Source organism: Pteropus alecto, unplaced genomic scaffold, assembly GCF_000325575.1.
Source record: "Pteropus alecto unplaced genomic scaffold, ASM32557v1 scaffold8, whole genome shotgun sequence".
Classification (NCBI taxonomy): Eukaryota; Metazoa; Chordata; class Mammalia; order Chiroptera; family Pteropodidae; genus Pteropus; species Pteropus alecto.
Genome location: NW_006494609.1, coordinates 14,502,021 through 14,527,219, shown reverse-complemented (window position 1 = coordinate 14,527,219; position 25,199 = coordinate 14,502,021). Strand labels below are relative to the sequence as shown.

At 48.8% G+C, this 25,199-nt stretch overlaps 1 protein-coding gene across 1 annotated transcript in view; it reads left to right on the top strand.

Moving 5' to 3' along the window:
* The window catches only part of TTC7B (tetratricopeptide repeat domain 7B), a 209,615-nt gene that overhangs the window by 146,761 nt on the left and 37,655 nt on the right, over positions 1-25,199 (top strand). The window contains exons 17-18 of the mRNA XM_025042114.1: positions 2,147-2,197; positions 11,165-11,305. Coding sequence (XP_024897882.1) covers positions 2,147-2,197; positions 11,165-11,305 — 192 coding nt within the window. The remainder of the gene's footprint in view (positions 1-2,146; positions 2,198-11,164; positions 11,306-25,199) is intronic.

Sequence of the window (25,199 nt, the reverse complement as noted above, 5' to 3'; positions counted from 1 at the left end):
AAAGTAAAGGAAATAAATAGAAGCTTTTCCAGAATACTGATTCTAGTTCTCGGGTACTTCTGTGTCTTCCCGGAGTTGATGTAAATACATAGAAAAAAAAAATTTTTTTTAAAGGCAAATTAGAACAATTGGCAAATAATAATTTATTCCTAAATATTTCTGTTTTTCAATTTAGAAATTAATTCAACAAGCGTATGGTAATCAAGGTAATATTCTAAAGATAATGGTCATATGCCTTTGAACTATGTGGTTCTCAAACTTTACGCTAAAATCGCACAGAGAACTGTAAAAACTGCAGATCTCCTGGGCCCCACCCCAGAGTTTATAATTCAGTAGGCCTGAGGTAGGGCTCAGGAATCTGCTTTTATATAATGCCCTGTTATGATTCCAGTGCCAGGGGGTTATGCACTACATTTAGAAAAACAATATTAGAAATTATTTTCCATTTGCAAGGAAGGAAAATGTAGGGTTTGTGTCATGAAACTCTGCAGAAAAAATTGAGCAGTATTTTAATCTAATCTTGCTTTTAAATAATGGAGAAATTTGAAAGTCTGTTTTAGGCTGTTCAGGAACATGTCAATGAAAAAAATATTCCTGTATTAAAATGGGACCTAAATATGGATCTCAGCAGGAGAGTCCACCCTTGTTTTCTTCCACTCATTTATTTAATGTTCACTTTCCCGGCAGCACTGCCAGAAATTTTAATCTCTACATTTGTGATTTACAAGGGGCTCATCTCTGTTCCAAATGCGCTGTTATACGCCAAACGAAAGCTCGCGATGGGAAACTTCTGCCAGAAAGGACTGCTTTCTCTAAAGTGCTCATCTTTTTGGAAAGCTGACCTGCTGTGTTACGTTTACAGACAGACAGACAGACATACAGACACACACAAACACACACACACACGAATCCAAGCAGAAATGAGGATATCAACCTAAAATAAATCATCCAACCCCAGGAACGCTCTGACTTTACTTATCCGCATGCTAAGTGTTCTGACCCTTGCTTTCATGGAAATCCCAGTTTTATGAAATGGAAGATGAAGATAATGCTCATAAACTGCTTCTGTTGTTTTTTTAATCCGTGTCTAAAAATAGACATTTTCCCTTAAAACAACACCTAGGGGCAATTGCCAACTTCAGTTTTTCCAGGGGAAAAAAAAATTGTTTTTTACATTGACTTTTGCCCAGTTTTATTGTCATAAAACGGGATCGTACTGTTCCAGTAGAACTTCATATGTTCCCACTGCCCAATCCCTTCTTGTTTGCACAGCCAGCCCGCTGACCCCACCCCGTGCTGGCGTTTATCGCCCTGCATCCCAAGGACCCTGTGTTCCTTTAAACCATTAAGATCGAAGTTGTGACTCATCCGGTGAGGCACTTTACCTCAGATTAATTAGTGAATTGTTGGGGGTGATAAGCACCCACTGGGCTTTCTGCTGAATGTACTGTGTCCCAAGCAGTGCATAACTGTTTATTTTTTGTGAAGCTATAAGTCATCTTCCCATCCTTAGGGAACACCTAGCCCGTAACCAAGTGTTTTGACTAAGACTGACGCGTCCATGAGTCTTTTTCCCCCCTGTAGATACATTTAGTTAGAGAAGGAGAAAATACACGATGCGTTATTGATAAGTGTGGACTTTCCTGATGAAAATTGTTATGAATTTGAATCCCAACTCTTTCCATTAAGGCAGATAGCCAAGACCTGAAGTTTTTATGAATTTCTCCCTCCGATCTTTTGACTTCATAGAAATGAATGCTAGCCCAACCCAAACCGTTGGAATCATAATCAGGGTTAATATGTGGAAAGATCTAAAAACCTCTTGTTTGATTATTTTTCCCTTCCCTTTGGAATTTCCTGCCCTGGAAACAAAACATATTACTTGAATCGGTCAGCTTTCATGTGCTGGGTGAGCATTTAAATGTAGAGGGGAATGCCCAGTTGGCCCTTTTTTGGTTTAAAAAAAAAAATCATTGTTAGTGGAAAAATATGTGTCACTCTTGAATTGAAATCTGATTCCAGACAGCCAGACTTACGGTTGGAAGGTTATTAGAACTCTATTTGCTTTTTTAGACTTAATTTTGATTTTTCAAATGTTTCGTTTTAATTCTTGGTTTTAATTTTTGGTTTGATTTGTTGTTCCAAGGCAACTCTCCAGAAGTATACTTTCATGGTTTTCCCTCCCTTTTTTCAGTTAGTAAGTAGCTTACCAATCTATCTGTTAACCTTCCTGAGGGTCTCCAGAATCACGCTTCCCCCCACCACGGAGCGTGTGTTGTGGTTGTTGATTGTGGGGAATGTTGAGATGGCGTGGACATTAAGCTGCCCCCTGCTTGCCCACTCTGCCACCTGGGGCTCATCTCTCCTGAGGTTCTAATCCTTCCGCTTCAGCTTGGGTGTAAATGCTGAGGAGGCAGTACTTGTCTGGGAAGACGTTGCAGGAAAAATGGATGAGTCAGCAGGGGATGGGTCAGCAGTGCCACTGGTGCTGATCAAAAGTGTGAGACCCCCAGCCTCCCCGGTGCCTATTGTCTGTAAATCGTGGGTGAAGGGAACCAGTTGAATCTTGAAATTCCTTTTCAATTCAACCATTATTGCTACATAGAAAAGCAATTCTAATAATTAATTTTCGTAAAATAAACTAAACGGACATCATAAAACTTATACTACATCTACCAAAATTTAAAGGAGACAAAGCAATTACCTGGGCGTAGGCCTAGTGTTTTAGGTAGTGTTCTTTGAAGGCATTAGTGAATTATGATATTTTCCAAAGGATTCTTAGACCGCTGATTCCCCCTGGTCATATATTTTGGGGAAATAGTGCATCTCTTGCATCTTTCTCTTAGAGACTCACAGTTCACATTAGCACATTAAGGCTCTGAGAAGTCCTGCAATTTAAAAAATGCAAGACTCTCTTAACTTTGACCCAGTGTTCCCAAGCTGATTTCGTCATTTTTTCCACCCTGCGGAATCACTATTTGAGGAACTACATCTTGGGAAATGCCAATGTATATGGTGAGCCAGTGCACTTGAGATCTGAGCCTTCACTGCTTATGACAAATATACCCCTTAGGGAGTTGATTTCCCTTCTGAAATTGAGCTCAGCTTAGATGCGACTTTATTTTGTCTTTCAAAAGTCCGTAACAGAAAAGAGGTATGTTTGGTACTATTCTCACATTAAGGTTCTTCAAGAAGAAAAAAAGGAAGGATACATTAAAAAGATTTGATTTTCAGAAAGTCAGGTCACATTAAATCTTCAAGCAGCCCTAATTAGTGCAGCTTTGTTTGTTTGTTTATTTATTTATTTTGAGGCTTGAAATATTTATACAAGGGACTTGTATTTTCTATTTTCCATAGAAATAGCTCCAACCCTCTCAAAGGTCAGGAAGCCTGAGCTCAAGGGCCACTTCTGCAGAGGAACTGGGCAACTCATTTAATCTCCCTGGGAGTTTAGTTTCCTCTTTTGTAAAGACGTCAGCTTACTAATTCTTCTGTCCACATGTGCCTTCTTTATGGTTTGCCAATAGCTGACCCTGATGTCAAGCCTCAGTCAGATACCCTTCTCCCCCCAGGCAGCAGTGGCTCCCAGAAGTAACCTGCCATGTGGGAAAAGCCACATTCATCTGCCCCTCCTCAGAATTGAGGACCCCCCGGTGCCCCCATTCTTGAGTGCTCTACCAGTCATCATTTTGGAGAAAGGTGTGTGTTGACGTTTTATTCTCCTCTCTAAGAATATGCTAAAACCAAGAACGCCGACTTGGGTTCTTGGCTCCGTTTTTCATATCACTTATTCTAGTGAAAATTCTGCTCTCTTTAGGAACACGTAACCTGGAGAAGAGAATAAACAGGTTAATGAAAAAGCACCCCTCTCCAATGAAATAAAGTTGAGAAATCAATTGAAAGTAGCCAAATAAATTCAAGTTTTTCTCTTTGCATTATGGCTAGCATTTTATTATTGACTTTGCATTTTCTAACATTCAAAAATGTATATCACGATCAGGATGTGACGAGTCGGGTGGTCTGTTTCACCCTCTGCTCCCACTTAACCGAGTAAAGTATTTTTTGTATCTATCTATGAAAAAGTAACTGTATTGATCACCCTACTGCATTTGAAGAGTGGTAATTTAAAAAATTCAGCCCTAATGATTCAAATATACACCCTTTCTTGGTATTTTAATTAAAATTAAAGTCTCCTTAATTAGTTCTGTGGTATCTTTCTTTAAACAAGATCGAATGGAATTTTAGGAGATTGACAAGTCAATAATAAGTGGCTCTGATAGAAGTCGAAGAGTGTGTGTCCAGTAATCAGATTCCCACCCAAGCCTGGGAGGCCATTCCCGTACATCCAAAGACACACGCAGCCTTCCCCAGGCACCTCAGTCCAGAGGCACAGCCTCACGCACTTGCAGCCGGGAGGGTTAGGGTAGAGATGGGAGCATCTGCCCAGTGTGGTCCTCCAGAAGGTACTGTCTCCAGTCCAGAGCCAGAGTGCGTCTCGCTGACAGCTGGCACCTTCCTGCATGCATGTAAACGGCTTCCCTCCACGCTTCGTGTGCCCGCCTGGCCCTGCCAACACCCGCCAGCAGCCTGCTGGGCCGCCCCCCGCATGCCCGCCGGTGACCACACATCCTAGCCTCTTCCTGCCTTAGTGCGATCCTTCCCTAAAGCTGTCCCTGGAAAGAACCTTCCCTTTTCAGAAGACACATCCTGTCAGGTTTAAACCGTGCTCGATATTCTGTTAAAGTCATTTGGAAAATGTGATCTCGTCTGGGGACTGTGGGTTTGGCCGTCCTGATCTACTTGGCTGTCTTAATCTCTTTTCCACTCAGTGAAAAGAGAAAGCGTCCACTAGAACGGTGAGCAAGGTGATCACTCAGAGGAACCCTCAAGCAGGAGGCCTCACTGTCAGTGGGAGTTGGGTAGAATCAGGCAGCTGCCGGTCCCCGGGTCCCCGTCACTTGGTGGGCGCGCTACAAGGAGAGGAGGTGGCAGCTCTCACGGAATTAGAAATGTGGCAGGAAGACCTCACTGCAGTTTGTAGAGCCCACCACCCCAAGTCAGCTTCTTCAGAAAACCAGGGTGACTTCCAGCAAAGATGAGAATTGTCCCAACATTGGCGGGGGATAGGGACAGACTAAAATGGTTAACGTTAAAAAAAAAATGGTGCAGAGAAAATATGTCTAATTTGAGGGTTAAAGTGAGAGTGGACCCCTATATCTCTCCTCCCCCTTTAAGAAAATGAAAGATAGCCATTCGCTACTACTCAGTCACCACCTCCGTCAGCCCCGAGGACATCCTGGTCCTTAACGCACAGGTGGCAGGTATGAGAAGGTCACTGGGCTGCCAGCAGTCTGCAGTATGGGACAGATTTCCTTCCAAGCCCTCTCTGGAGAAACAGGAATTCTTTGCCTGCTAAAAATGAAAACGTTTAAGCACAGCTCTCTGGCAGCATGCTTAGTCATTCAGGTTGCCGTTTAGCATTCAGGGTCTCAGAGAGGTGGAGCTGCGCGATTTTTTGTTTTTGTTTTGGTTTGGGTTTTATTTTGTTTTGTTTTCCTTCTTATGTGAGTGGTTTTAGGGGCACAGCTTCTAAGAACTGGAAGCTGAATAAATTCAATTGACAGATAACGACCGAGGGAAATAAAGTACAGAAATTCACTTGCTGGAATGAGTCCATGTTCCCGGGGCCACAGCAGCTCTGTTTCTTGTCAGGAAAATACCCAGGAGGGCAGGTTCCTGCTCCTGCGACATGAGGCCGAGAGAATGTGGGTGAGGACCAGGGAGGTGGGACTTGGGGTGGGGCCACATGCTCCATCATTGTCCCATATTTACACACTCAAAACTCCCAAGTTAATTCTGGGGCACAGAAGCAAAGAACAGCCGGAATCCTGAGCACACACGTGAGAGATGTCTACCGATGTCTCTGACGGAGGGTTTTTTCCCTGCACAGAATGTAACAGTCGTCCCTTGTTCTTGGACTGTGATGCTTGCCAAGTCACTAGGCAGGCAGGGTTTCATCTGAGATCTAGTTTCATCTGAGATCTAGCTTCCACGTGCTGTGAAATATAAGGGGGAGAGGGAAGGTGGACATCTTTCAGAATACAGCTGCTTACTTAATGCCACCCGAACAGTCCAAAGGACATCGCGAATATCCCTACGTGTCATGCTTTCAGTGACCCTGCTTGTGAAAATTCAGGGTTGTCAAACTTAACCGAGCTATGTAATTTATTATGCCTTCGGCTCAAAATTCTTAGCTCTGAGATCTCTCCGAATGATGAACTTCAAAGGGTGAAATATGGTTCGTATGTGATTGCCACATTTGAGGTCTGTGTGAGATGAAGCACAGGTGTAGTGTGCTTCGGAGAAAGGATTTTTGTAAAGGCTGCAACTGCAAAGGCCATTTGAGCTGGCTGTTCCCGGTGTCCTACTTGTGACAGGGTTGCTCAACAGGCTTCGGCATATGATAGGAACATGGGTCAGAAAACCTTGGGAGGGGTCCAGAGCTTGACTCACGGCTTCCTGAGGTCCGTGGCTTAGTTCCTGGTCCTCTTGGCATATGGAGAACAGGCTCTTTACAGTAGTTTCTGGTCTTGGCCTTGCCTTCCCCTCCCCACCCCACCCCAAGCCCATACACATAGTAGCCCAAGGGGACGCCCAGATGAAAACCCTAGATGTAGGGATGAGAATGATTCTTCAAGTGGCATTTTGCCTTTGTATCAGGTGTCCGAGATGACATTTCCTCTTGGGCATCTGTGGGAGGGAAGAAAAAGCAGCTGGCTTAGGGACATACGGATCTCCTCAGCCCCAGGACCCCGTGTGCCCCCTGGGCTGTGCGGGCAGTGAGGTCACAGACTCAGGCCAGATTCTAGCGTGTGCTCTCACCGCCTGCATCCGCTCTTGGTTCCTTTAGTTTCCCAGTGGCTTTTCGGAGCCACTGTGTCCTGTGACGAAGGAACTTGCAGGCGCACAGCAGCTGCTCAGTTCTCAGCGTCACGACAGTGATAAGTGCTTCCCAAATTAATGTGATAAATAAGAGATGCCCAGCAGCTGGGGTGGGGGCACGTTCCCTGGCTTACCTGTCAAACCCCATTATTAGGAAGCTGCTTTTTTGGGAGCTTTAGAATTCAAATTAGAAATATGTCTTATAGTCTTCCCTCTGATTTCTTTTTCAAGCTTCAGTTGGTCCGTGTCCCTTAGGGTAATAATCCTCTTCACCCCACGTACGCTGTAGGAAAACATTTGCTTAGATGAGAAAGAAAAGGTTGCTTTAAAAATGTTAGTTAGACTAGCGTTTCTAGTTGTTTACCTGTGAAAATAAAAATCCAGTATCTCTTTTGATATGTACCATTTCAGTCCTCTGAAACAGTAAGATACAAGTTGTATCGATTATATTTTTTTTAATCAGGCAGCCATTCTGATTCATGATGATTTTTATCCTTTTTTTCCTCCTAATTTGAATCCAATGGAAGAATTGATTCATGTGATTGTCAGAAATAGTAGACGTTAACTATTAAATACTTTTACCATTATTGTTAGCCCCCTGCTGCTATTGACACATATCTGAATGCTCTAATATCCATCCTGGGTTTAGACTATGAATTAAAAGAGGTTGAATAGGAAGGAAAAGATGATTTCTGATAAACCTCAGTTATGCTTCATATTTACATAAGTTAGTTATATTAGAGATGGGGAAAGTCAGTAAATGAGGTGCAGTGTTTAATATAACTACATGCCACTGCCATTTTTAGCCCAGGTTGTTGGATGTCATGACAGCCACACTGAGAAGCCCCGTGAGACAATGAAGGTTGTGGCCTCTGAGCCATTATTAGGGAAGGAGAGTAGAGCATCTGGATGAGGGGACCACTCTCTTCCAAGTTTCCTACAGTGACGTGTCTCCTGACAGCACTCACTCACTCACTCACTCATTCATTCATTCAGCTGTTCATTCCACAGATATTTACCGCATACCTGGCATTGTTAGCCCCTGAAAACACTTACATGGAAGGCATGGTTCCTGTCCCCTAGGGCCACACACAGTCTAATAGGAGAGACAGCTAGCTGCTCAACTTTAACATAAAACGGTGTGGTCCGTGCAGTGATAACCACACCCACGGGGTGTTACGGGAGAACCGAGGACCCAAGGCCTCCCTTTTTACAGGGTAGAGATAGGGAGAAGAAATGGAAGGCTCACAGCAGCCTTCCTGGAGGAGTTGGTGTCGGAGCTACATTTAAAGGCTAGATTTAGAGTCAGACTAGTATGAGAGTCCTGGTTTTGCCACCTGCTGCCTATATGACTTTGGGTAAATGACATAACCTCATCGAATCTCAGTTCTGTCATTTAAATAATGCAGGTGGCATTGTTACCTGCCTCAAAGAATTGTTTAAAGATTAAATGAGATAATGTATGTAAATAGCCAATCACAGTGCCCAAAACTTGGAACATTCTCTAAAACCGATAACCACCACTGCTGTCATCATCGCCATCATTTGCCAGAATTCACAATGAAACATATTTTTGTAAGAAGAATTAATTCATTTAGTTATATATAGATATCACGAAGAGGAGGAACTTTGGCATAAATTCTGATTTGTTCATTCGTGGACCAAACAAAACAGTTAATCCAAAAAGCAAAATTAGCCCCTTCAAAAGTCGCCAGTCCTTCTAGCAAAGGAACCATAGGACCTGGAAGAAAATTTGAAGAATTCTCCTAGAGCAGTAGTTTGTTGTTGTTATTTTGAAATGAATTAATGACTATTTTAAACATGCCTCAGTTTTGATTTCTAATACGGTAGATATCAACAGATATAACCCACGTAAACAAAATCTCTATAGAGGGCCTCAATAACTTTTCAGAGTCTAAAAGGGATTCTGAGGCCAAGAAGCTCAACACACACTGTTCCCCAGATTGTCGAGCTACAGGGGAGCATGAAAGCACAAGCTGGCTGGCATGTGTAGAATACGCCTTCAAGCTCCTCTTGACCGAATGGTAGTTAGTAACATCCACTTCCTGTCTCTCCAGGTCAGTGGGTCTCAGTCTTACCTGCGCGTCAGAATCACTGAAGTGATTACTACATCGATGCCCTGCCCCACCCCCTTGAGCTAGTGTTTCAGTGGGTCTGGGCTGCAGCTATGGCATCACGATTTTTTTTAAACCCCAAGTGATTGTGAGGTGAAGCCAAGGTTGAAAACCACTGTTCCAGATAGTCGATGAGAAAGTAAGCCAGCTCGGTAATGTCAAGATACAGCAACAACAACCTCGTTTATTTAACTGACGGTTGCTACTAAAACTCTCAGGGAAAGTACATCAAGTTCTTGTTATCAACGTTAAAATATTTTTTCATAAATAAGGTTAAAAACAAAACATGACCCCCTCCCTGAATTGACAGCAGTTTAATGAAAACGTTTACGTAGTCAGACACACTTTATCTAAGCAAAGTCGATTTCTGCCCGAACTTCGTCAGTTCCGCATCGGAATGGCATCGATTCATGTCTTTTCCTTGGGCCTCCAGGTCCTTCTTCCTGTGTGGCAGGCAGCACTCACTCTGGAGGACCCAGCGGCCCTTTCCCAGGGGCGGTCTCCTCTTGCTCGTCCCCTTGCAGGACATTTGGTCCTGTCCAAAATGTCCACCAAGGCATTTGGCCCATGCCAAAAGGTCCTCAGTATTTGGTCCTGTGTGAAACATCCTCCCTGAGAAAACAAGCCTTGAGTTCCAAATTTCAAGAATCTTTTTGGCATGGACCCAATGTCTCCGTGGACATTCGGATGGGACCAATGTCTGCTGATCGCTAGTCTTCATGGGTGCTGTCGTGTGTGGATTACCCATAGAAGGTGGTTTCCTGGGCTGATGTCCATCCACCCGCCATAACTCACCTGCACCACAGCCCCACCGAAGGATTTGAGTGTATATAGAGGCACCCATGTTTCTTTCATGTTGAAACAGTCAAAATACAATACGGATGGCCAGTCTATTGCTGCAAATACTCTTAAAATGAATAAATTACCCCCACTCTTCAAAGCCCCACCCACAGAAATTATCTTTATGCTCACAGCTTGGTCTTATCCAGAGAATAACCAACTCAATTTGAGTTGTCAGCATCGTCTTTATATATTATCCCTGTTTTAAACCTTCTCAGAAGTTGATAGTCACCACTAATGATATTGCAATGTGTATCTCCGTATTGAACTTCATGATGAATTATAAATTAAGAATATCACCGGTGGATACAAATATCAACAGTTTTAAATTTGAGATAACTGAGACTCCTGCTCTCAGTTCTGAAACCATACCTCCAGGAGGGAATGTTGGAAAGAGATGGGCACAAGCCCCCGCTTACAGAGGTGGCCTCCAGCCATCAGGACCCCTAGAAGGTCAGCATGAAGAGGAATGAGTCATTTGACTTATGTGACTTCCGAATGGCAGTTCTTTTACCGAATTCCTCTGCGCAGCGAACGTGCTCAGTCTGGTCCTTTCCTTGCCTTTCGGGACAACAGGGTTTGTGGAAGTTGAGACAGGTATCTTTGCCATCACCTGTGCTCTACTAGTCTAGTATTAGCCTTAATAGTAGACATCTGCTTATACATAGGGCAAAAGCTTTTTTCTAAGTTAAGTCATGTTCTAGAATATGGTTCTAAATCTAGGGGTGTCGCCCACCAACCAAAAGCCAGGGAAGGAAGTGGGAAGTTGCTGGGTTTGTCTTGAAAATGGCCCCCATCTCCCCCGCAAAGACCACCTCAGAAGGCAAGTTATAGGTTCCTTCCTCCACCCCATATTGTTTCTAGGTTTAGGCACTTCCAGGAGTGCTTCGTAAGTTCACTTTGTAGACTTACTGATGCCACATTTTAACAGGTGTGTCCCAGCTGCGTACTAGCCCTACCCCTCCCGGCTCCCAACGCTCACACTGCACAGACTGAGCTTGTAGAGGGGGCGTTGAGCATAGCATGTGCTCTGGTTGTTGACTCAGAGATTAGCTAAAGCAAAGGACAGAAACTGAGTCTCAGCCGCAATAATAGTATTTCTCTACAGATAATAAAATCTAGAAACGTCGTGGGGCAAGGGGTGTGTGTGCGTCTGGAAGTCCTGTCTGTGTGTGGGAGGCGGGGGTGGTTGGTTGGCTGGGTCTGCCTTTCACTTCTGATGCCATCTTCCCACAAACCTCTCACAGGCTCTGTCCATGCCACATCGGTGGCAGCTTCAAGAGTGGAGCAGGCACTGTCGGAAGTGGCCTCGTCTCTGCAGAGCAGCACCCCCAAGCAGGGCCCGCTACACCCCTGGATGACGCTGGCACAGATCTGGCTCCATGCAGGTACTGCTCTGCCCCCACTTGGGCCCTCCGCCCCACCTCCGCCCATAACCGGAGGCTGCAGGATCCTGTGGGCACCCGCCTCTCTGGCCCACGGCCCCTCGTCAGGAGAAATCAAAGCTTTTGCAATCGCACACCAAGCCGTTACTGCAGAAGCCCCCTGTTATCCACGGGGGTTATTCCAAGACCCCCAGCAGATGCCTGGAACCCCAAATAGTACTGAATCCTCTATATATTGTTTAGCCATGATAAAGTTTAATTTATATATGATGCGCAGTAAGAGATTAATAACAATAACTAATAATGAAATAGAAGCACTTTATGGCTTCTCTTTGGCTTATCCAAATTGCCATCATCTCTACTCTTGCACTTTGGGGCCATTATCAAGTGAAGTAAAGGTGACTGGAACACAGGCCCTGCGATACCATGACAGTCACCCCGATAACTGAGACAGCTACTAAGTGACTGGTGGGTGGGTAGCATATGCAGCATGGAGACGCTGGACAAAGGGACGAGTCACATCCCGAGAGGGACGGATCTGGACGGTATGAAATTTCATCACAATTTAAAACTTATGAATTATTCGTTTCTGGAATTTTCCATTTAATATTTTCCGGCTGAGGTTGACCTCGGGTAACTAAAACCGCGGAAAGTGAAACCATGGGTCAGGGACAACTGTGCTCCTTCCCAGGAACCACGAGTTACTCCGCATGTGCCCTTTCCTCCCCTGCCTCCGTGCCCTGACCCGGAGCTGGCACAGAGCAGGCTTCCAGGAAGGATTTTCTGAAATGGACTCTTAGGGGTCGCAGGGAGCTTGCTGTGTGGGGTGCAGGGTTTGCACTGCAGCAGGGGCCAGAGAGCCTCACCCCAGACTTTCTTTTCGGGACACAGCATAGCATGGTATCCCATAGCTGGAAGTCTGGAAGTCCTGCAGACCCGGAGTGGAGTCCCGGCTCTAACACGTAGCAGCCGTACTGACTCAGTTTCCTCGTCTGTACAGCGGGATTAATAGCATTTGTCTCCCAGGGCTGATGAGCACAGTGCCTGGCACATCCTGGCAATGAAGCCTTGGAGTCCCTGAGAAAAGGGACATGTGTATTCATGACACAGATGTCTTTATCAAAGCCAGGGCAGGGACAGTGTTTTCGATGGCCCCACTTCCCTCTCTGATGGCACTCCTGGTAACCCACTGAGAGGGAGGTGGGTACAGCAGTGCCGGAACTGGAAACTAGCCCGGAAGAAGGTATAATTGCCCTTTTCCAGTTTCACGCGGCTGCTTCTGTGTAGCTGGAAATCCCCAAAATATATCCAGCAGGCACCTTAGCAGCGAGAATCCCACTATGGAGAGACTCTGAGCAAATGATGGCTGTCGATAAACTTACATATTTACATTTCTATATAAAAGGTGACTTGTGTTCCTCAAGTTTTATCACTTGATCTCTAAGACCGTACCTGGCCCTTCCCAGGCTCGACTCTCAGGGCACATGGTAAAAGCCTGAATTTGGCTGGAGAAGGTACTTATTATCCACCATTGTCCATCTGATTACTCCTTTTTAGCCGAGGTTAATTGGTGTTCTACCTTGTTTGGAACCATTGGCAGATCTTCGTGTATGAAAACACAGTTGGCTTTACCTGGTTTTGGCATGTCACAGAGCCAAGCCCAGCTAGCCTGTTCTGTGTTGGCATCTTCAATTGAGCCATAACAACTACTGTAAATTAACAAATTATATTCTTCTAAGCAGAAGTACAAAAGAGGGATGAGTCATGAATGTGCTGATTATTCTTCCTGCGCAGGTGCCCGCCAGCATCGGGCCTCTCACTGGGTCCGCAATGAGCTGTCTCTAAGGGCAGGGGAGCAGCAGCAAGGCCTTCCTCCACAGCTCTCTTACAGAAAAGCCCAGTCCCCAGTCTAAGCACTTTCATGAGCAGTGACTGCAGAAAACAGAAAGAAAGGAAGACACTGGTTGGTGCCGGGCCAGGAGAGACTAACAGAACTCGCAAGGCCGGTGTGGGGGCAGGGCTGTCTTTCAAATTGGGCGTGAAGTCAAGTTTTTGTCGGGCCAACATCTAAAAACCCAGAAGGGCTGAAGGTGATCCTTCTAGGCTGGAACTAGCACCCTTGACCTCACAGGCATTGCTTCTCTTGCTTGTTTCTTGGAAAAGTTAATTACCTGAATGAGAGTCACTAAGTTGCAGGACCGCTTCTCCTTGTGGCTTGCTGCCTCTCCACTCAGTTATCTGGACTTTGTTCTTCTTTGCGTGGCCTGCATGGCTCTTGGGAGGAAATTTTATAGCTGCTTATTAAAATGTTGGAGAACAGTTTGGAGCTATCCTTGAATTTTTAAATAAATAATCATGTAACATCCATTTCTCATTGCCGTAGCCTGTAGGACAGAATAAAGCTCTCATTGCTAATTAACAGGTATGGCTTTTACATTCTACAAGTTGGCGGAGTTGAACTTATGAAAATTGAATGCCATATCTGCCTTAAAAACTCTGGGCAGATTATGCATAGTGTTTATGTGCATATAGTAATATGTAATATGAATGAATGGGGTAAATTAGAATCTTTATAAGATTTGTGTCATGTTGACTCTTTCGAAGCAATGACTTTGAGTCAAGATTTAGAATCGTGTCACATGTTCACATAGTCTTTGAAGAGGTAAATTCAGAAGGAATTCAAAAAACAGCCTCCACTGAACTGTAAAGTTTTAGCACATGTGGTTTGAGCTCTATGGCTCTGAGAGGCAAATAAAAATGACCCACATTTTTTGACAGCTGTGGAAACCAGATTACATCCGCGTCCATCATCAGCTCTAGCAATAGTGCCAGATTCTGTAAATCCTACAAGCTTTAGAAGAAACTAGTTAGGTCAAGGCCAGATACCCAAGGCCATGGTATTTCTGTGGCATTCGTGGTCTCCCTCGTTTTTTTCTGGTGAGCTGAGTGTAGAAGAAGCACGTGATGGAAGCCCATGGTGGAGGTGGCTCCAGCTTTGAGTCTTGCACCTAAAGTCACTCTGAGACGACCTCAGATTTTCACTCTGTTGTATGAGAGCGTCCCGGGGCCACTTGTATGTCTATCTGAATGGCAAAGAGGTTGTGAATCGGACACTTGCATCTCCACCTGCTCTGCGAGGGGATGGGCCCAGGGCCAGCGGGGAGCAAGACCAAGGCAGACCAGGGATGATTGACCATACAGGGTCCCTCCCTTCTTATATGGTGGGACCTGAGCCCTGGGCCCCTCCTCCCCCAGCACCTCCTGGTCACCTCTGACCACAGTGTCTCAGACTCTTCACCAGAACACCTGGTGGCCCATCTGTGTGGGTTGTGCATGTTTTGCTCCTTGGTTTGTCTGGACCTATGTGACAAATGTATTTAAATTATTTTTGAATAAATAATGCATGCATTTGGTACACAATTGAAGAGATACAAAAAGACAGAATAAAAACGCTCCTTCCTACCGCTGAGCCTCAGTGACCCTCATCCACAGGCACCCACCGTGAGCAGCCTGTATACCCTCCCGCGATGCTACACTCAGGGATCGCCGCTTATCAGCACATACGAGGCCGACGCACACTTTTTAACAGCTGCTTAGTATAAATATATTGTACAAATTTACTATAATTTAATCAGTATCCCCTTGATGAACACTTAGATTTCTAATATCTTGCTGTTACAGACAATGCATCAATAGGTATCCTTATATATATATGTGTGTGTGTGTATATATATATATATATATATATACACACACACACATATATATACCTGTATATATATATAATGTATGTATATATAGTTCCGTATCTATAGGATAAACTACTAAAAGTGGAATTGATGGATCAAAGGGTGTATACTCTTTAATTTTGATAAATTTTGTCAGCTTGCCTTTCACAGAATTATACCAATTTACATTCCAATTAACAATGTGCGAATGCTCATTTTCTCAAATCCAACACAAGTTATGAAGCTTCTGGATCTTCGCCCGTCCGATAGGTGGAAATAGTATTTCAGTTGTCTGTTCGTGGCTTCTGCACATTTATCTGCTTAGACACTGAGCTTTTCTTTTCAATTTCTAAGCATTTCTTATGTGTCAAAGAAATTTGCCTCAGGTCTGTGATATGTGCTAGAAATATTTCCCCTCATTTTAATTTTGTTTGTGTTTTTTGTCTTTCGCCAGTTTGTTTTTTGTTTTTTGTTTTTTAAATACAGTTTTCAATCTTTTCTTTATGGCATCCAGGCTTCACATACTACTTAGAAAGCAATTGCCCATTTTTATGGTCTCCTTTCCTGGAAGTGCCAAGTGTCCTTCGGTGCCATTTGTATAGTCATCATCACATGAAGAAGGTCAGAGTGCTTATTTCCTCCATTTTACAGGCGGGAAGCCCAGGCTAGATAGATGTCAGTGCCTCTGCAGTCTTCGTGGGGCAGGAGTCAGGAGGCTGAATTACAGCATTCGATGTTTATTATACCTCGAGACGCATCTCCCTAGGGCCAGCCAGCTTCTTTAGAACGCAAATCTTATCATTGACCATGGGAAGTTCACCCAGTAACAGTACTTCAGAGTTGAACCAAAGCCTCTCCCCAGCCGAGCAGCTTCTTGGTGCCCATCTTTCAATTTCCACGTTGGGATGGCAGCTAAAAATGACTTTGTAGTAGGTGGTTAATTTCTGCTTGTTACTTACTAATAATTATAGCTTTCACTTTGGCACCTCTCACAGTTGAAACCAACGGCTATTCTTAGATGTGCAAGATCAGATTTTCTGATTTCTGCTGGGAATTTAAAGCTGTGATACTCTCACAAATTCCCTGGCCCGCGGCATGGCCTGTCCCCTTTACCCTTCCCCCTACCAGGCTCCTCCCAGCCACCAGGAAGCTGCATCAGCAGGGTCAAGGGATAATCCTGTGGAATGGCCACCCTGATGAGATGAAGACAGCTCCCAGACAGGTGGTGTGTTGTCACTGCACAGGGAGCGCCTGCGGGAGAGAACGCTTAGTCCCTAGGGGTCAGGCCTGCCTGATACAGTGCCAGCTTAGATCCGTCACCCCCACCAGATCTGTGGCTTCTTCTGCACTGGGGGGTTGTAATTAGTGGTCTACACCTTGCAGGTAGCTAGCGTTTATCATGCACGTGTCAGACACTAGTCCATGGACTTCACATGTCTTAACTCGTTTAGTCCTCGCGATAGCCTTATGAGGTATAAATACCCTATTCATCTCATTTTACAGATGAAGAAACTGAGACACAGCCGTCAAGTCCCTTGCATAAGCTTACATGGCTAGTAAGTGGCGAGGCCAGAATTCAGACCCAGCCAGTGTGGCCCCAGAACCCCAGCCCTGGCCCAGGCTGGGCACCACGCTGTCCTTGAGCACCCAGTGTCCTTGAGCATCTGGTTTCATGCCACAATCAGAGCTATGCTCTGGGCACAGAAGTGGTCATGAAGACAGACACCGCAGCTCCCTTCATGCAGGTGACAGATGCAAAACGAAACAGTGACCGAAGATTTCATCCCCACTGTGCCACATGCCGTGAGGGGGCAGGGTGGGCTCCTGTGAGAACTGGCGGCAGAGGTCTCCCCAAGCAGGAGCCGGCAGAGGCCCGAGCACCTGGGAGCAGAGATGCGAGGAGTGGTCAGCACTCGGTCAGGACAGTGGCGGGAGGCGCGGGACGCACATGGCAAGGCCTGCAGGCCGCGTGAGCTGAGAGTTGGAGACATGGCAGGGCTCCTGGGGCTAAAGCCAAAAGAGAAAGCAATAAAATGGCCCGAAGTGAGGCAGGATCGGTCTTGATCTTTTCATTTAATCCTAAAAGCATTGAAAAACTATCGAAGGACTTCAAGCGGGAGAGTAAACGAATCAGACTGAGGGTTTTAAAAGATCACCCCGCCCCCCAAACATCGAGAATGAAGCGAAGGCAGCAGGAGTGGGAGCAGAAAGAGCAGAATGAGTCAGGAGCGCGGGTCCACGGCACGGAGGGAAGTGGACACCTGGGGTGGATTTTGAGATAGAACCGATAGGACTCGTTGATGGATTAGATGAAGGGCGTGAAGGAAAAGTAAGAATCAAGGAAGGATCCTGCATTTGGGGCTCAAGTCAGAGGGTGACTGGCGGTTCCATTTTCTGCAATGGGAAGGTTTGGGGGGAGATCCGTTTTGGGGTCAGGGAGGAACCCCCTGTCCTGAGGACATGCTGCCAGGCAGGCAGGAGATGTTCAAGCCGACACTTCAAACTCGGGCTAGAAAGAGAAAATTGGGAATGGGGAGGGTGATGGGAAGGCCTAGGAAGAAAATGTCGATGGAGGAGGGAGATGGCAGGGACCGGGACCCGAGCCCACCCTCCACACATACATTTAAAATCTGGAAGGAGGGGAAAGGTCGAAGAAATGGAAGAGAGTGGTCGGCCGGTGGGAGGACACCAGGAGAGGCACGTGGAGGCCACCGAGGGGGTGTGCGAAGGAGCCCGTGCAGTGTGATCGAGAGCAAAGGTGTTGGACGTGGACGGCTGGAATCCTGGTCCCACCAGGGTCTACACCGCAGGGCGAACTGGGCAGGGTCTTCCTAACCCCGCTGAGCCCTGGTACTCTCTCCTCTGCCGAACGAGGCCAGTTATGACACCGACACAAGCTGATGCGTGGAGAGGGCTCAGCAGGCAGCAAGCACTCAGTAACTATTAACATCACCGTCTTCGAGGAGTAGGACCATAGGAAACGCTGTAACGGTCAGGCGAGGGCTCGGCGTCTGGAGTTGCCGGCGACCGTGACAGGACAGGTTCTAGTGCAGTGGTAGCGACGGAGCCATGCCGACGTGGGCTGTAGAGCGGATGGCAGGCGAGGAAGAGAAGGCCAGGTGTGCATTCCTTGCAAGAAGAACCCTGTGGAGCAGAGTGGGGGCTGGAGAGGCAGCTGCCAAGGAATGTGGGGTCGAGGAAAGGGGTTTTAAAAGTGGCCGACAACGAAGCGTGTTGATTGCTGATGGGGATGATCAAATGACGATTGAGACCCTTGTCATCTGGAAGAGAGAGAGGACACGTGAAGGCACGAATCCCTCGAGACGGCAAGAGAGTGGTTGGGTCCAGGGCGCAGGCAGAGGGATCGGCCCTCGGTTACTGTGGAAGGGGCAAGGGGAACGGGTGCCAAGGACAACGATGGGCTTGTGGGTTTGATGGCGAGAAGAGGCTTGAGGTCAGCTCAGCTGGCTTTTATTTTCTCTTTGGATGATGACTTGAGGTCAGCCAAGGGGGTGGGGTGCTGTGGGAAAGGTTTGAGGAGTCAGGAGAACAGCTGGGCCAAGGCCTGGGAAGGGATAAAGTGTATCCCAAATGCAGCGAGAGGACGAGGAGCTCGTCTCACCATCCCACCGAGCCCCTGGGGAGGGGATCACTCTGCCCAGATTAACACACCCATTTGCAAACCCCGAAACAAATGTCAGTCTTGCAGCCAAGACCCTGACGGAGGCATTGCCCAGGCCCTCTGTGAGGACAGGACCTAGGCTCTGTTCCTTTTAGGGACCACAGGCCCCCAGTTTGGGGCCTGGCCCAGAGAAGCTTGAGGTAGGACCAATGCATGAAGACAAAATCACTGCTCTTATTTTGACTTCCAAGGTCCCCAAACAAAGAACAATTCCAGTGAGAGTCGACAAGGGTGAAGTCCTCCCCCAGGCCTTGATGACAGGATACTCGTGGGCGCACGTGACCCCTTTCCTCTTTGGCCCCTGTGCCGATTTTTATATGAAAGAGCCAATTCATGAAGACACAGGAAGTGTGCTCGGAGAGGCCCTGTCACTCCTGGCAGATACCTGCGTTCCCTCTGGGGACCAGAACCAAGTTGCTAAGGCTTATTTCCCAAGCACACTCCCCACTTTAGAGAAGCAGGGTTTGGGGTAAAGGAAATGGTTTTGAGGGGTCAGGGAGTCTGCTAGCCGAGCTCCCCACCTGCTCACCTATAGGCCTGGCCTGCAAGGATGGAGGGACCTGATTGGCCACAAGTCTTTCCTTCCTGTCTGCCAGACCTCAGGTGGAGTGGCAGATGTGACAGCACCACAGTGTGTACAGCCCTTGGGCTGTCTCGAACGTAGAAAACGTGTTCCACTGAGCAGACTGAGCCCCCGAGGGAGCAGGCGTGGCCAGCCAAAGGCACCTTGGTGAGAAAAAAGAGCATTCTTGGGACAGATGCAGCCCTGTGGCCGGTGCCCAGCCTGCTAGCGGGGTCCAGGCTGGATTCCAGTCTGCTCTGCCTGCACCTTTCCACAGTGCATAGTCTGCACGCCGTGAGCCTGGGCATATGTATTGGGGGCCGGTTTTCAACTTCACAGCTGAAGCCCCCCAGTCAGGAACACCTCCTCACCGGGGCGAAGAAAGAGTCGTCGGACCTTCACAGCATAGCTCAGCCCAATTCAGATCCCACCTTTAGTTCGGTTTAGCAATAACTTCAGAAAGCCCTCTGTGCAGGGCAGGTAGGAGCATGCTGCAATGCAAGGGGCGGGGGGCGACTTGATCCCGGCCCCCCGGGAGCATGGCCTCTAGTGGGAAGGTCGGCACACACACGGGTCACTGTAGTGCAAGGCAGACTGAGGTGAGGGACGTCCTTGAGCACACACAGGGAGGCGGAGAGATGCTTTACCCCGGACCGGCCGGGGAAAGCAAATGCAGGGTGGGCTTTGGCAGAGCCCAGAGTGAGAGGATGGCGATTCGGGGAAGGCATTTGGGGCAGAGGGAACAGCAGCAGCAGAAGTGTGGAGCTGAGACCGTGAATTGAACAGAGAGGGCGGATGTGGAAAGGCGGCGGGGCCCTAACCGTGAATGCTAAGCAAAAGCATGTGGGTTACATTCACCCGCAGGAGGGACCCGCTGAAGCCTGGCGAGCAGAGGAGGGAGCTTATTGGCACCATTTCTCACAGTAACCCAGTGACAAGGACAAACCAAAGAATTCCACAGAGGACAACCAGCGCTTAGAGGCTGAGCTCTCAGAATGAGGTAGAAACGTCCACGACCCTGAAAAGCCCCTTTACCTTTGGTTAGACTCTGCCAGCTGCCAGCAAGCAGGACAGAACCTTCATCCCATGACCTCTTCGGAGAGTGACCTTTCAGAGCCCGCCCTGCAGCAGGGGGCCCTAAAGTTGGTTCCTGTTGGGGGCTGACTGGCTCTAAGTTCCCAGAGCAGCTTCCCTCTGCGTCGCTGTTCCCGCCATCCAGAGCTTATATCTCTTAATAAGCCCTCAAGTCCCTTCATTTGTTTGTTTTTCTAACTGAAAGGGTCAGGGAAACTTCATTTGCTGTTGCTTCTCTGGCCTCTGACTTTCTTCACTGACCTGGGCCACAGAGATGCTTGCCCTGCTCTGATCCTCAGTCAGTGTTCATTCACCTACAAACTTGTCGGGAGCACCTACTAAGTGCTGGAGCCTGTGCTGAGATGCAGAGACGGTCGTGGCTGGGAGTTGCTCATAGTTTTAGTGGGAGAAGACGGTAACTGATCTTATTTTGGGGGAAGGATAAATAACACTCCTCTCTTTACCGCCCGAGTTCTGAACCAAATAAGGAATAGACAGAGGAGTCAGATGCACTTCAGACTCGTGGCTTTGTGACCAGGGAGGCTACCTCGGAGAGAGCGCATCGACTTCTGGTCTCAGTCGGGCTCCCTAGCGCATCGCAGCTGAGGTGAATTCACTCATCCCAGAGTGCTGACCTCCTGCTGCAGAGGGGTGAGCCCAATGTCATGCTGAGAATGCAGGGGACAAGGGACAGGGCGTTAGAGGGAGAGAGCCCTGAGGCCACCGCGAGCAAGCCCAAGTCGTTCTCCCAGATGCATCAGTCCGATGGGACCTGGGGGAGGGGAGGGTCAGGTGTGTGGCTGTGGCAGATGGGCACCTGACAGAAACAAGAAGCAAGATCGAAGGGTCCCCTCGCAAAGATGATTTGTCTAGGGGCTGATAGAGATTGCACAAGGTGCTATGGGAACGCAGAGGATGGAGCTGTCGCCCTGTGGGATCAGGGATAGACGTTTGTGAAACCCTTTGCTGGGGAGACACGGGTCCTCGTTTGAGCTGTGGACCCCTGGGAAGGCAGGCTTCCCAAGCAGTGAAAGCTCAGAGTAACCGCCTGCATGGCCTCACTATAGTCCAGGGGACCAGTGTGTGCCTGGGCGAGAAGGTCCCTCTGGGGATGTCCAGGTAGTCCTTTGCCCATTCTCCCCCAACCCCATCTCGAACGACTTGATTGATGTCCGAAACCCCACCTCGAAGGTTTCACCTCTGGAGCCTTAGACTTTGCGCCCCCATTAAGATGCCACATGCTCGTGTGACCGTAGGGAATGACCGACTACAGGCCTACCTCGCCTCCTCGCTCTTCTTAGACTTTGCTCCCTTTGCGGGTCGAAGGTAAGACCCTCCACCAGCCAAAAGACTGCAACGACTTGATTGATGTCCGAAACCCCACCTCGAAGGTTTCACCTCTGGAGCCTTAGACTTTGTGCCCCCATTAAGATGCCACATGCTCGTGTGACCGTAGGGAATGACCGACTACAGGCCTACCTCGCCTCCTCGCTCTTCTTAGACTTTGCTCCCTTTGCGGGTCGAAGGTAAGACCCTCCGCCAGCCAAACGACTGTAATGAAGGCTCAGATGATGGTTAGCAGTTTTTAGCGATAACGTATTTTTTAATTAACGTATGTACATCTTTAGACATAACTGCACAGGAATAGACTACGTCATTTTTCTATGCACTGGGAAGCCAAAAACAATGGACACGACTCACTTGACGGCGATACTCGCTTTACTGCGGTATCGACGTTGTTGCAGCAGTGCGAGACCCAACCCGCTGTGTCTCCGAGGCGCGCCTGTGTTCTGAGCCATCGTCTCAGAAGTCCTGGTAAAACGGAAGGGCCAGACCTGCGTCTCCCCAACGCACTACCTCGGCCAGATAGAGCTGCGGGGCTCAGTGGGCCGTTTTACCTCTTGGCACTTAGCTTCCTCACACTGAGTCACGAAGAGGGCGAAGCTCCCCTGAGCACTGCCCTCACCCTTTTCACCCACCCTGGGCTCCCAGCGCCCACTCTCCGGGCCGATCCTCACTGCTGCCCTAGGAGAGATGTGGGCCGGCATCCGCCTTCCCTCTGACGGTGAACAGGCCCAGAGGAGTGGACGGCTTCGCCCCAGGCCACACACAAGGCCCAGGCGCAGGAACCGAATCTCAATGTTCTCAGGACTCTATGGCTTACAGTCTGGGCACCCTAGAACCCTGAGGTCCCCAGCAGTGCCTCAGAGGCCGGGAGAGGGGGCCAAACCAAGGGGGAGGAAAGCTGCCCACTCTTGAGATCTCTTTAGAGAAAAGAGGCCCCACCAGGGGAAACGGTTTGAAAATCACACCGGTACGTTATGTCCTGTGTCCTTCCGTTGGAGCTTAAAACGGAGGGACTCGGGAGCAGCCTGGGCCACGCATTCGTCTGCCACATCTGCCTCATCGGTGACACGGGTTTCCTCCTACAACTTCTGTGCCGCCGAAAAGGAGTCCTTGGAGGCCTGGACCTTTCTCCCGCCTTCATGAGCATGAGTCAGCTCCGCTTCGTCTTCCATGTGCTCTTCATGTGAGGGGAGCAGTAGCTCAGACCTGTGGCCAGCAGAGACACGCTGGTCAGTAAGATACAGGGTCTCACGGGGGGCCTCATACAACAGGACTTACGTGGGCATGTCGTGCTGGTGTTTAAGCCCCCACCCCCGTCCATGCTCGAGTCTCGTTACAAAAACTCTGGAAGCATTTAATCCCCACTCTCTCAAGTTGGCCTTTTTCCCACTGTGATCTAGAAGGAGAGGCCTGGCGTGTCTTAGCCACCCGCGGACAGCCCTAGGCCCTGGGGATTTCTGGAAAGGTACACAATGGAGACGGAAGCAAGTGAGGAGCGAGGGGACAGGGACAGGGGCCTTCTGCGCGTCCCCCGCGTCTCTGTCACGCCGCGGGCGCACACCTGCCTCCTCCTGGCAAACGGCCTGGAGAGAATCGCGCTGCTGAGAGATGCCAGCCGGCCCGCGGTGTCATTGAGAGGCTGTTTGTCTCCCAGGAGGGCGGGCTTTGCCTGGGCCAGACCCGAAGGGCAGCGACGCCATCTCGGTTCCCGTAGAGCCCCGTGTGTAGTGCGTGCTCAGTAAGGACCAGGTGAGCTGAGTCCCCAGAGCAGATGAGGCAGGCATGGTGCCCGCATGGCCACCTGTGAGGCTCGGTGAGGTGCGTTTGAATTGCCTGAGTCCCCACAGCTGAGAGGCACGCCGGCCGCCCCTGCAGGCCTCGGCCCAGCCCGTCATTCCTGTGCTGCCGAGGACCTGCCACGGTCTCCAGGGCTTTCTCTTGGCCTGAGTCGCTGTCACTGGTGTGACCGTGGTCACCCGCAAAGTGAGAGTGCGGAGGAGAGGAGGCATCCGGGCGGGTCGAGGCCACAAAGTCAGACTACAAACCGTGTGACACCCCCTGCCCTTTTCCAGTCTCCGGGCTTGAAGCCGGAGGTGGGGGGTCAGAGAGAAGGACGGGTCCACAGCAGAGCTTGATGTCAGGAGTAGACCCATGACCCTCACAAAAACATGCCAGGGGCACAGCCGCAGAGAGGCGCAGAGGCCGAGCTCCCCTCTGACGGGAGAGATGGAGTCAGAGATGGCCGCTCCCCGGGAGCAGTGGGGATCGAGCTAGACCGAGAAAGGTGTGGGGGGTGACGGCGTCACAAGAGAGTGAGCCAGAGTGTGCGTGGAAACAGCCGTGCTTGCCGTAGAGAGCCGGGGGTGCATGCCGGGAGCAGTGAGGGTCGGGGAGCCGGTCACCAAGGGCCCCAAATGCCAGGCACAGGGATCTGGGTGTTACCGTGGGGGAGATTGTTCTCTGCAGAGGCTGACAGTGCAGGCTCCAAGCCAGGCTCTGCCCCTGACTTGCCCTGGGGCCTTGGACAAGTTGCTCAGCCTCTCTGTGCCTCAGTTTCCTCATCTGTATAATGGGATAAAATAACGGTACCTATAGGATCCCTTTGCAGATAAAAGGAGAAATGAGAGCACTTCCTGGCACAAAGCACCTGTTGAATGAACGTTAGAAGCTGTTACTGTTACTGTTGTCGTTCGTTCATTCAGCAACTGTTTCCTGATCTCCCGCTGGGTGCCTCGCGCTGTTCTAGTCACTGGGGACTTGGCTGTGAGCAGCACAGACACAGTCCCTGCCCTCATGTGGCGTATGGCTTACGTGCTAGAGGGACAGTAACCTGTTGCTTGGCATAGGCAGGAAAAGAAAGCAGGGGGAGGATGGTCGTGCTGAAGGCCAGGGAACCGCAGGGAGGCCTCAAGGAAGGAGCGTTTCTCTGCAGGCGGACGACCCAACCAGAGCTTTGCCTAGAGCCGGTATGGCAGCCACTGTGTGGGACAGGTAGCAGGAGGCGAGCGGCTCAAGGCTTGGCCGTCAGGATACAACTCATTAAGTGCTCGAGAAAAATCGCAAGCTTTCCTATTTCTTTTTATTCCTTCTACCATTTCTATTTCTGTGTACATTATATTTTATGCAGTATATTAATATACACATAAGTAACAAGTGCAAACGCCTTTGACCGCCAGGGGTGGAGGCCAGTGGTCAAGGCCAGGACCGATGAGGAGGGGGCTGGCCCGGAGGTAGGAGAAGAGGCCAGAGGGCCCAGCGCACAGTGGCCACCTGAGTAGGGCCTTGGGCAGTGGTCTAAGGAGCGGAGAGAGGAACCGGTGTCCTGGAAGACACAGGCTCAGCACTGGAGAGGTGGCGATGCCATGATCACAGGCCCTCAGGAGAAGAGGGCACTCGCGTGTGCCCGAGAGGCAGACAGATGGCACCTGGACATGCACAATGGGCTCTTTCAGGGAGGCCAAAGCTGCAGAGCAATTCGCGAGCCTCCACGTAGCCTTGGAAGAG